Source organism: Perca fluviatilis, chromosome 20 (genome assembly GCF_010015445.1).
Source record: "Perca fluviatilis chromosome 20, GENO_Pfluv_1.0, whole genome shotgun sequence".
Classification (NCBI taxonomy): domain Eukaryota; kingdom Metazoa; phylum Chordata; class Actinopteri; order Perciformes; family Percidae; genus Perca; species Perca fluviatilis.
In genome coordinates, this window is record NC_053131.1 from 15,391,744 (window position 1) to 15,403,853 (window position 12,110).

The 12,110-nt window shown below is 41.1% G+C and overlaps 1 protein-coding gene across 4 annotated transcripts in view; it reads left to right on the forward strand.

Moving 5' to 3' along the window:
• The first annotated feature begins 1,731 nt into the window (after positions 1–1,731).
• fermt2 (fermitin family member 2) overlaps positions 1,732–12,110 on the forward strand; it is a 42,782-nt gene continuing 32,403 nt past the window's right edge. For 3 of the 4 annotated variants that reach the window (XM_039786741.1, XM_039786742.1, XM_039786743.1), the window contains exons 1-2: positions 1,732–1,972; positions 3,844–4,001. In XM_039786741.1, the coding sequence (XP_039642675.1) occupies positions 3,845–4,001 (157 nt within the window). In that variant the 5' untranslated portion in view covers positions 1,732–1,972; position 3,844. The remainder of the gene's footprint in view (positions 1,973–3,843; positions 4,002–12,110) is intronic. The other variant, XM_039786744.1, reaches the window with a different exon arrangement.

The following is a 12,110-nucleotide window of genomic DNA, read 5'->3' on the forward strand; positions in this document are numbered from 1 at the left end:
GGCATTCATTCCACCCCCCCCCATACAAAAAACTATGGTCAGAAATCCTTTTTTCATACATAGAACACTACCATCCATCACATGTTTCAAAGAGGCATACCAACTGTTCCTTCGCAACAGTTACACTTGCACACATTGATTGCTCATGTATTGTCCAAGTCTTGCTTGCACTGTCTGTATTGTTGTGTTTAGTTGTCTGTATCTGTCTAGGCCATGCTAATGTCCTGTACAAATGTTTCCTGTGTCCTCATGTGCCGTAACTCTGTTTAATGTTCTATGTTTCTGCAGAACAGGAACCTGCTGGAAACCAGTTTTTAAACTGAGTCGGGCCCGTTTATATTGTAACTTAAGGTTACTTTTAACTTTCCTGTATAATAAATGAAAAAATATAAATAGTAAAAGGGCTATATTTGGTAGACGTCTGCAGACGGTTTTAGATGTATTAAGTCTATTAGCAATATCACATCAATATCAAAGTAAGCTGTTGTTGAGTTTCAGTAATTTAATGAGTTTCTGATTCACTTTAATGACTGACCTTGTGTGGGAGCTGACAATAGTTTGTACGTGCAGAAGAAAATGAAAATGTGAAATCAGGTGAAACTAAGTATATTTATGCATTTAGTTTACTTTCCATCTCTACATTTTGTAAGAAGTTATATTTTTCTGCTGCTGTATGTACTTGTTACGCTCCAGAATACAATTCTTTATTAGATAAAATTATGAAATATAATGTATTTTTATACTTTAAATCCCTGAAGAGTATGTGAAGTAGTTTGACATTCCTCCACCAGGACCACCTATATCATGCTGCTTGAACATATGTGATGTGTCAGGAATGAAAGTAGATATCTGTATACTTTGGCACATTTCTATACTTCACCGACTTCAACTGGGGCTTTTAGTCTAAATGAATTAACTCTACGTTAAAAGCAAAAATGGAGAAACACATAAAGGGAGATTTTGGAGAAACTTTTCAGTTATTAAAACTTTAAAAGTGACAAAACCTAAATGCCTTGTTGTTTTGTGCTGTTACTCCCGGGGATAAAGACCCAAAAGGTCCCTGTGTGCTGCTGCAAGGCTCCGCATCACTATTGCCATAAAAGGCAGCTTGAGATCTTCACTGCATGTCCATTATCCACATAGCGTTGAATTGTGTACTGTAGAGAGCTGCAGTTTGACAAAATCTGTAATCAAACACATGTATACAACCGCAAGCCTACCTTATTCTGTTAACATTTACTTATTGTATTGCTGAGTTATGTTTATTTATGTTTTAATATGCTTTACCAAGCTAACTGTGATATTGACACTAAAACTCACATGAATATCTGATTATGGCAGACAGTTCTTAAAAGTGTCATTATATAGTTAAGGTCCAGAATACGATTTAATATTCGATCAAATGATGAAACATTATTGATTTATGTAGTCTAAACCCTCCAACAGTATGTGACGTAGGCTATTTATAAATAAATAAATAAAATAAAAATACCACGAATACCTGATATACTTTGTATTTCTAAAAAGTGGCTATCTGGTGAACAAAAAAGGAGAAGAAACCCACAACTCACACCCACAGGTCTTGTGCAGTCCCTCGTGTTTGTGTGTGTGTGTGTGTGTGTGTGTGTGTGTGTGTGTGTGTGTGTGTGTGTGTGTGTGTGTGCTCGCGCGAGGTGACAGGGGGGCCAGTAGACGACCAGAAAAGCTCCCAGTATGAAAGGAAAAGTGGGATTGGAGGAGTGACGTTATCTGCTGCTGGAAAGAGGGAGGGAGAAAGAGGGACGGCTGGACTCCATTAAGCCGAAGCCTGCAGGAAAACTGTTTGGGATACTTCACTTCTTCAGCGAGTTCTTCGGGGATTTCTTTCTGTTTTATTGTCTAGAAAAAGACTTTATACATGATTTAAAGAGGGGGGATTTGTTCTGTACCGTGTAGTCGACTGTTTTAGTGTTTTTTTTTCGTCTTTGTGAAGGTGAGTACACTGATTTAAATGTTCGTCCTCAAAGCTTCGCTCGTTCGCCTCTATGAAATATGAAAACGTTTTTTTTTTTTTTGTCGTACCGCTTCTGTTACATTTAACCCTCGCTTTAATTAACAACAACTTTGCTCATTTGAGCGGTTTGGTCGCCTTTAAGCACACTTTGAGCTGAACTTAGCCTACTCCTTTAACGACCGACTGAGTGAGTGTGCATGTAGCCGGGGGAGCTGTTGTACGGACTCCGCTTACATAATTAACCCCTCTGCCTATTTGTAAGAGTGCCTTTACCGTTATTTTTAACAGGTGAACCGGCACTTTTCCGGAGATAATAGCTGCCGAAGATCCTTGTTGAACTTGTAGTCGCGGGCCCATAGCCTTTTGTTCTGCCGTGTTTATTGATTAGACGGCTGTTTTGATCGCCAGGCCACTCTCTACTGGACAACCGATCAGAAGAATGACAGATGGGCTATAATGTAACTTTCTGGCGGTGACTTCACACAACAGGGCGCGTCTTATTCCCAGCAATAAGGATGAGGAGAGTCCTAGTGATGATTTGTTTCACCTTCATCACTTTTCTAAATCATCCTTGGGCCATATGTTCATCAGTGAGCTAAACTACCTCATCTGTTGTATTTCCATTATTAACAGTATGCTTATGTTGGGAGAAGTACTTCTTACTTTACTACCTTTTTACTAAAGTAAAAGTAGCAATAGCAGAATGGAAACATATTCCGATATAAGCACAAGTTCTGCTTTCAAAACTGTACTGAATCAGCAGCATAATGTATTTAGAATACTATATATTAAGTATGTAAAGTAGAAGAACTCACAATGAAGGATACAACTTGTCAGGAGTGGGCAATATCAATAAAATCCACTATCATGGCATATGTAATTTATAGCCTATCAATGGATTACTTGTTTGTGGATAAAGTGATCAAATGGAAATGTCTGTTTTTGTCAAATATTGTATCCCCGACAAATTAAGAAACTTAACCACTATGATGCAAAAATCATAAATTTACAATATTGCCTACGATTTAGTTTGTACCGTGCTCTGTAGATGTAGATGCCCACGTTGTTCAAACTCCACACCTTCAGTTTGTAATGAAAGCTTTTTATTAAAAATCCGTAGTCCCAGTACAAGTTGACAGACATGAACCCTGATGACATCACTGTGACATCATCCGGGTTGCTGTTTCAGACGCTGTAAAACTCTTTTAGATATTACACAACTGTTGTTACAGGTTGAGTAGTACAAACCTAGATTTCTCTGGAGTGCCCCCTTTTTGCAGACACATTTTCTTCTGTCCACCCCTAGACCCTGTCCTAGTGTTGGAAAATACTGATGCTTTTATGTATCAGCACTATTTTAATGGCATAGCAAGTCTAGGTGGTGCACATCCAGTTCACTTTCATAAATTGATTTCTTTAAAGCTTTGCATCGTTTTATGAACTAATCACATATTGTTTATGTAAAATATTAATCTGCAAAGTAACCAGCATCTACAACTGTCGGATACTGTAAATGCAATGGAGTATTTAAATGTATAGTTTCCCTGGAGTAGAAGCATATATATATATATATATATATATATCAAAGTACTTAAGTATAGTACTGTGGTCAAGAACAGTACTTAAGTAAATCTATTAAGTACATTTATACCCCTCCTAAGTACACTTAGAAATATCAGCCTACAGTCTGCTAGATATCTAACAGGGTACAATTTTTTTCAAGAGCTTGCACGCATGGGCTTTGCACTACATTTCTTTCTTTCCAGAGAGTCAAAAGGTTTCTTTTCACTCCAATGTGACAGAATTTTAGCTGGACTTTCTCCCTTCCTGACTGTGGATCTGTTTGGCAGGATGGCGCTGGACGGGATCCGGATGCCCGATGGCTGCTACGCCGATGGGACATGGGAATTGAAGATGCACGTCACCGACCTCCACAGGGACGTGTCGCTCAGAGTAACTGGAGAAATCCACATCGGCGGAATCATGCTCAAACTCGTGGAGAAACTAGGTATGCATGCATCCACGCTGCCGTCGCGCCGTGGGCAAAAACAGTTCACTGTGGCTTTTCAAAGCAGCTTTTTCTAAAGTGTAATAAACGGGCTTGAGCTGAGTCTTAATTGGCTAATTTTGACACATGATAGAAATTACAGCAATCCACCGTGTGCAGTCTGCAGATTTAAGATGCATTCCATTTGTAATAGAGTGGATATGGTTGGCTGTACCTCCTACTCTGTACCATCCTAAGCAGAATTCCTGTGTCAATGGCTGACTTGTGTTATCTGTTCATATTTGTTGGGCAATAAATAGTTTTTTTTCTCTTCTTTTTTCAAAATTGTTACCATTCTGAGAAGTGAGATTCTACTAAGTAAACACTTCTCTTCTATGGAAACGTGTTTCACAAAACTGGCCAGAGTTATGAACAGACATTCTCCAACTTTATCAAGTTTTGGAACTTAAAAGTATGCTTTCAGCCAAAAACGCAAAGAGAAAATGCCAGAGGTTGGCAACAAGCTACATTATTTATCTTATCTTATCTTCGGAGATAAAAGTGAACTTGTGTTGTATAATACATTTTCTAATTGGGCAGGCTATTTGATCAGTATGGAGATTTGTTGCTTTGACCTTTTGTTGCATGACACCAGCGCCCTGTTCTGCAACTGCAGTTACGCACTTGACAAGTTTGGGTGCAAGTAAGCATAAGAGTCCTCTGTTCCAGCCACTTGAACACACTGCCCTGTTTCATGGACGCTGGAGAAAGTTCAGTGGTGGTGGCAGTGAGATTTGGGAGTGACAGTGTGTGTGTGTTCTTTGTGGATGGTGCTTGAACGCTCAGCATTCCTGCAGCGCTCCAAGGTTTTATTCCCTGCCCATGGTCCCGTTTTTAGCTCTCCTGTTAGAGCTCCACATAATTGAGGTCTTTGTTCTCTGTGGTCGTCTGTGCTGAGCAGCATCTATGCTAGGCGAGTGCAGTGTTGCTGCCGCGTGTGGGACGACATGAATTCATTGGTCCTCCCACCTCCACTCCACTCCAGGCCTGGCCTTATCCGTTGTTAGAGTTGTGTTTGCCCTTTGTGTTAAGGTCTGGTTGAAGGGTAATGACCTTTCTTAATGTGACACTTTCTCTGATGTGTAGTGTGAAGGTCTTTCAGTGGTGGCTATTTGTGCCATAAAAGTTGGATAAATGAGACATAACAGTGTAGTAACAGTGTAACTTTGTAATAGATTGTAATTGTTATAGAAATCAATTTTGGTTTCATGTGTTGGAAATAGTTTTGGTTGTACAGTTATATCAAGTTGACAAGTTGGCAACCACCATAATGCTTTTTCTTTTGTTTTCGTCCTTCCTAATTTCTGTTTTCCTTTCCTTAAGGATGTAGCTGTTTTGCTGATGACTTCTCCTTTTTTTATCTGCTCAGGATTCCAGCGGTTTGAGAGCTTAAGGCTGTTGACAATAGTTTTGATTTGTTGACCGTGGTTGGCTGTTGGTTGTTGTTGTTGTTGTTGCGCCGAAGCAAAATAACAGGACGCAGGTGTGCATGGTTGTTTCACTGTCTTATCAAAAATGTACTGTAATTTAGGGCTGGGCGATACGGGGGAAAATCAGAAATCACAATATTTTGGACCAAAGACCTCGATGACGATATTGTAAGGTTGACAATTGGTGCTTTCACAAAATATCTTCACGTTTAGATTTGAGATAACTAACCATCGTGATGTGGATATAATGACTAAGTGGTTAAAGGCAAATAATAGAACAGCTAGGACAGTCTGGTTGGTTCAGAAAATGAATCACTTCACAGTAATGCAGCTTTTAAAACCAGGAAAAGACACAACTTGTAACAATATTACCATGTAACAATATTACGATTCTTCAAAATCTAAGACGATATCTAGTCTCATATCACGATATCGATATAATATTGATATTGCCCAGCCCTACTGTAATTCTAGCCTTGGTTACCATTCTTAAGCACATTTAAATCCCATATTATCGTGCTACAACCACCATTACTGCAGTTAAATTAGCTTACTGTAGTATGCTTAAAGGGAATAGACCCTCCTACTGAGAAGCAGAACTGACATTAAACTGCTCTGTGAGAGTGTATTTGTGCCTCTCGACTGGTTTCACAAAGTGAGTGTGGGGACATTTCATTTGACTGCCATCTCCCTCCTACCCTGAGTCAACAGGTTGTTTTCCATTGTAATCATTAACCTGCCTACAACGTTGGTTTTCCACATGCCACACCGCAGGAAAGTGTACACTATTCAAGTGACGCACAATATTTAGTGTTTGGAAGAGGCAATGATATCATTTCGGTAGTCAATTAAAAAAATACATTTTCTTGCTTGTTCAAGACATTTTCTTAATGATCATTTGGGACAAAAATGAAGCCCTTAATTCAAATTTGTCCAACAAATGTCATCTTAAACTTGATTTATGTATTTTTTTCCGGTGGACACCTTCTTGTAAAAACCAACACTATGCCATGAATTAATGTGTTACTGTACAATCTGAGGTGAGAGGAAACGATCTGTGCAAGTTAATGAGTCAAGTTGTGAGATTAAAGAAAATTGTAAGCAAACGGTTCACATGCGACGCCCTTCTGTGTGAAATAATCTTCAGGTCTTTCTTTTGTCAGTAACCTGCCTCTCTGTATACCTCCCAGCTCTCACTGGTGACAGTGCTGCACAGTCCTCACTGAACACCTCTGAAGTGCTGTCCCATACCCACTGTTGGATTTGCTGATTACTTGGTTATACATAGACACTGTACATGTGCAAATGTAAATGTGCGCATATTCATGGCGCTGTGAGAAGGGACACGTAGCTAGTTTAGAGTTTTGGCAGGCAATGCGTCAGTCTCACATTGAAAGGACATCCTGGTGCAATGAAAAATCTCTCTCTGTCCTTCCTCCCCTCTCTTTCTGTCTCTCTCGGCCTCCCACACTCCAAAATGAAGGACCTCTTGTGATTCAGTAATTGGTTTCCACGAGGCTGATGGTGCTCTGGATATTTTTCTATCAAACATTTGTTGCTGTATGCTGTTTTAAAAAAAAAAAAAACTAAAAACATTTGTAACTGTTTTCAGAAGCAGTACGTGTTTGTGTGAAAATGTTGCGTCGGCTGTCCTCTGTACGATGGCCAGTGTTGTCATTATTATTATTATTATTATTATTATTTGTGTGCGTGTTTCTACACGTGAGCAGTGTTGTGTGGGCTGGTGGGTGTGTCTCGCCCACATGTATCTTGCATCCATCTTTCAACTCTCTGTTGGTCCACATTGCAGGCTCAAATGGCCTTCGATAATGGATTAAATATACAATTGCCAGGAAGGCACTTAGCTATTGATCACAGTAGCGAACGCTGCTTCCATTTCCTCTGCAACCCTCTAGGAGAGCAGTATTTAAAGCCAGCTGATTCATCACCCCATGGTCCCCCACAGTCCTGTAATCTTTTCATCCCTTCTCATCACTGCTGCTTTCTCTGACTTTGTTGATCAAAAACAAAGTAGCCCTCCTCTCTAAACGCTGATATTGCCATTTAGAAGGGAAAACAAATAATGCACAAATAGCATTAGCTGGCGGGAGATTTATTGGATTTAAAGGGATTGTGCCCAAGTTACATTGCTTTTAAACTATGGTAAACTGTGGCTTACAGTAAGTGCTTAAGCTATCAATGTTTCACCCAAATACATTGCTATTTAGCACAGGCTAAGCTAGCACCATGCCCCCTGGACTCAAAGTCTCAGACTGTCGAGTCATAGATGTAAAGAATAACACATTTTAGCTAATTGTGCAAACGACTGAAAAAGCAAGTCTTGGAATTAGCAGCATGAGTAGCTAGCAACTGTAAATGATTGGTGAAAACGTTGTTACCCTACTTGAGGTACCCTGGTTGTAGTGGCTCTGTTCAGCCTCACAAAATACAGCTGAGGGTATAGGGACTGGATGGAGTAGAAAATGGGAGGGAAAGCGGGGTGGAGTGAGAAGGGCCTGAGTCTTTCCTTCTCGTTGTGACGTTAGCCATAGCCACGCTGCTAGAATTCCATAAAAGTCTTCGATGAAGCAGGAAATGACTTCCAGGGTTTGGCATGTTGTTCTCTGGCCGCTGCCGTCATTGCTGGATTTTCTGCTGTCTGCTTGATTCCTCCTCTCTCTGTCAACTCCCTCTTTTCCTTTCTCTCTGTTTTGAACCTCTTCTCTCACTCCCTCCTCATCTTAATATGTTGTGAGTGTGTGGCCACAATGTCTTAATGTCTGACACTATTTCTCCAGCCACGTAGCTAGGCTTAGTAATCAATAGAGAACGCAATGTAGAAGTACACGTTGTTCATTTTCTCATGGTTTCTGAACCAAGTTCACGTACGCTGACTGTTCAGTGTTCCATAAATAGAACTTGAGCAAACTAATTTGTCTAGTGTGACTCTGATAGTTCATGTGGTTGTTTCCAGTAAGGGGCCTTTTTAAGTTTTTGGCTGCCGTATCACCAGCTAGCCGCAGAGAACTTTCCCTGCGTGTCAGAACATGTGTGTTTTGTATTTGCGATGACCTACATATTTACATCGCGAGTGAATCGGCGAATGGCATCATCCTGCATTCACCACAATTTGTAAGAGCAAATCACATACGGAATGTATTTGTAAGTAACCATAACTTTGAATATTTTCATTTACACCCCTCTATTCAGAGGCACGTCTAACAAAACGGCAAATTATAGTTATAATGTTCAATTAGAATTGACTTAGAAGGGACTGTAGTGTTTCCTCTGAGCAACTTTGGTCTTCAAAATAATGCTTTAGTTTTATCAGCTGTTTGTGTTCTGTGTCCTTTTTGCGATGCCAAAATGCTGTCTGCTGGAGGTTGTGGTGACCAGAGGGGAGATGGCTTCGGTTTGACAATGGAGTGCAAGTTTCATTAGGAAACGGACGCGATTTAACACAGGATGCTGAACTTCCTCTGGGCTTTTTTTATGCGCCTTCTCCCTTGTGCCTTCCTTGCATTCCCGCCTTCCCGCCCTCTCAGTGTTTATGGCATTTTTTGAAGGATTATGATTCTGTCTGGCTGTGAGGAAAGATGGATCTTCAGTCCCTGCAGAGATCGAGATGAAGAGCTTAGATACTGTAGTCATATCTGTCCTGATGCTGTGAGAGCTGTGGACATCTCTTTCCATTCAACATCACACACCAGGGAAGAGTGGGCGATATCTTTGATAGCTGACTATAACCACGTTCCCTCTACTCGCATCAGCTTGCCATGACACACAGTTCAGATATATATCACCGTGTGTAATGAGACTCATTGATTGCGAGTGTGGAGCCATCCTTAAAGTCTTGGCATGACGAAGTGACAAACGGCCTGGCAGCCTGTGTGATCGTCCTGCTCTCTAATCTCTCTGACAGGAAGTAGTTAGCCTAAGTAGCGGTCCTGCCCAGGCCAGAGCTTTCCTGTTTCACTCACAAGATGCTACAGTGATTATGCTGTTCTGTTCTCAGACTTGCACCCCCGCCTATTATATTTACATACAAACTCATTGTTTCCCATAGAGAGTTAATTTTAGCAGCCCACACAAACTACAAGATTTTTTTTAAATATGTTTTATTATTTCTTCCTGGCAATATTCTACTTGGCAGTGCAGACAGTGGATCGAATAAAAAGTTCGTCAGAATGTCTACCATATGGATTGGAGAAGTTACCTCCCAGCCTAATTGATGCTTTAGTACTATGGAAGAGAATTTGAAGGAAACTGTGTAAAGTAAAGAAACCAGCTGTGGCAGTAAATCTGTGCTATCCTACCGAGTTAACTACTTGCACATCGTACGAGAAAAAGTTTCTGTTGTTATTCTGAAATAAAGTTGACTTTGACAGCTGTTGGTTTCGATGTAGTCCCTCGATTAGGGATCAGGTGGGAACAGTATCAGCTGCTTAAATGCTGCAAATATCACGTGATGCGAATGTCATTTCCAGTTCTTTCTATCACTCTTTTGTCCACTTTCATGAAGAACTGCTGTGCTTGTTCAGGACAATCTAATTAGCCACGTTTGGCATCTGAAACATGCAGTGGAGCCAACTTTCATGGCTCCTCTGGGAATCTGAAGCCTGTTGCTTTTTGTCCCTCTCGCCTTCCTGTAGTGGCAGGCAGCGCAGTAGATTCATCGGAAGGAAATGTTACAGCAGCACATTGTTGTTGTTGCAACACACACCTGTGTGCCACTGGAGAAAACTGATCTCTGATCTGTTCTCAGATGACATTTCATTCATTTCAACCTGTCCCTGCCTACAGTCTCTGTGCTCTCCCTTTTACAGAGAAAAGGTGTTGGTTTTCATAACCAAGGGATGAGACTTTATTATGGCAGTTGTGACAGAGCATAACTTGTTTAAATGAATTCCCTACAGCTCTGTCAGGCTTAACGTTTCTACATTATTAAAATGCCAGCTAATCTAGTGTTAACGCCATTTCCCTCTCATTTCATTTTTTCAATTGCGCCACAGCAGGTGCATTTGTCTGAAAAATCTCTCAAAATGATGAAAATCGTTATCACGTCATCAGAAATGATGTCTTCAAATTGTAAATTTTGTCTGACCAACAGTCAAACAAAACGATAAATATACTATTGATGATAAGTATTAGAAAAAGCCGAATATCTATATTATTTCACAATTAGCTGTATCTAGAAACGTTTTTGTATTTGTACTTGAAAGTGATTAATTAATAATCAGATGATTCTGTTCATTTATTCATTGATATGTAAATCAGCCAGTTGTTTCAATGCCACTATATATGGAAATATTGAATCCAGAAGCAATTGTGCTTAGCAGCCTCGAGTGTAATTTGACCATGTAAGTTCTCCTCAGGGTTTCTAGAGAAATTTACTGGGGAGCAACTGAGCTTCCTGTTAAGGCGCTGACACACTAACCCGATAATCGGCCGTTGGACAGTCTGGCGAGGTCGGTGACTCGAGTCTGTTCGGCGTGTTCCGTGCCGTCGTCCGTCTGAGGGGCTGTCGGCGTTCATTTTGGCCGACCTGACGTGTTCAGTCAGAGACAGGGCAGTTGGGACTCACCCGGAAATGGCGAGCGGAATGAGCGTGACTAGAGTCTCTCAAAATCTGACGAAAATCTTTTAAACTGACAGATTCAGCAACTGCACGGCCTATTTTGTCGCTTAAAATGTTTTCAGAAACATGTTTCCGTGAACTATTTTAGTAAAATATGAGATCGTATTCTGAACAAGCCGCCATGACAGTCTGGGTTTGAATTTCCGGAGAAAACAAACCCACGTGGCGCGTTCGTCCAATCAGCTGCTGGTTTTCATTTTTTGGGCAACAATACAGAGTAGCGCCGCCTGCTGTTATGGAGACGAATTACGTTTCGTCTCTGCGGTGTGTTCTGAGGCACTTTTTGGACCAACTCTGGGAGACTGATCAGTCCGACTGGCTTTTCTGCCGACGGTTGGCCGTCTGGTTGGTGTGTAACCGCCTTTAAACTCACAGAGGCATCAGTGGGACAGCGTTTCGCAGTCCAGAGGGGACGTCTGGCAGGATGCATACATGGATAGAAGGACAGATGAATATTACCTATCTGCTCCATTGATCTTAGTCCCTGAGTTTCTTTGTAATGTCATTATTCCACCAGGTCCCTGAACACCTAATTGTATAAAGCTGTGTCAGGGCGGAGGTGGAGTACCCCCACTGTTTTGCTGTGTTTGTATTATGACACAAATGGATACAAACTATCTGTCTCTAAGGAGGTTTCCTCTAATAGCCCTCCTGGCCTCTCCTAATGTATCAAAGCCAGTACGGTTGCACTCTCTTTTTACTCTTAACAGGCTAGATGCGCCCAGATTTCCTGTTAAGATTTCAGACTCACTCCACTCACTTATTGTCTTTTATTGGGTGAAGGGCTTGGTTCTGCATCCACTAATTCACATGTAGATCTCATTTGTAGCAAAGCAGGATAATCCCATCCTCTGGAGTGGTCAGGTGTAGTGAGACCTGAGCTGTGATGCACCAAAGGTTGGGTACTGTCCAACCTCAGATGGAAAGCTGAAGCTTGTTTTATGGTTCTGTGCAGGCTCCACGCAGAGCTTTCGCCGTAGCCTACGTATGTGGCCCGATGTT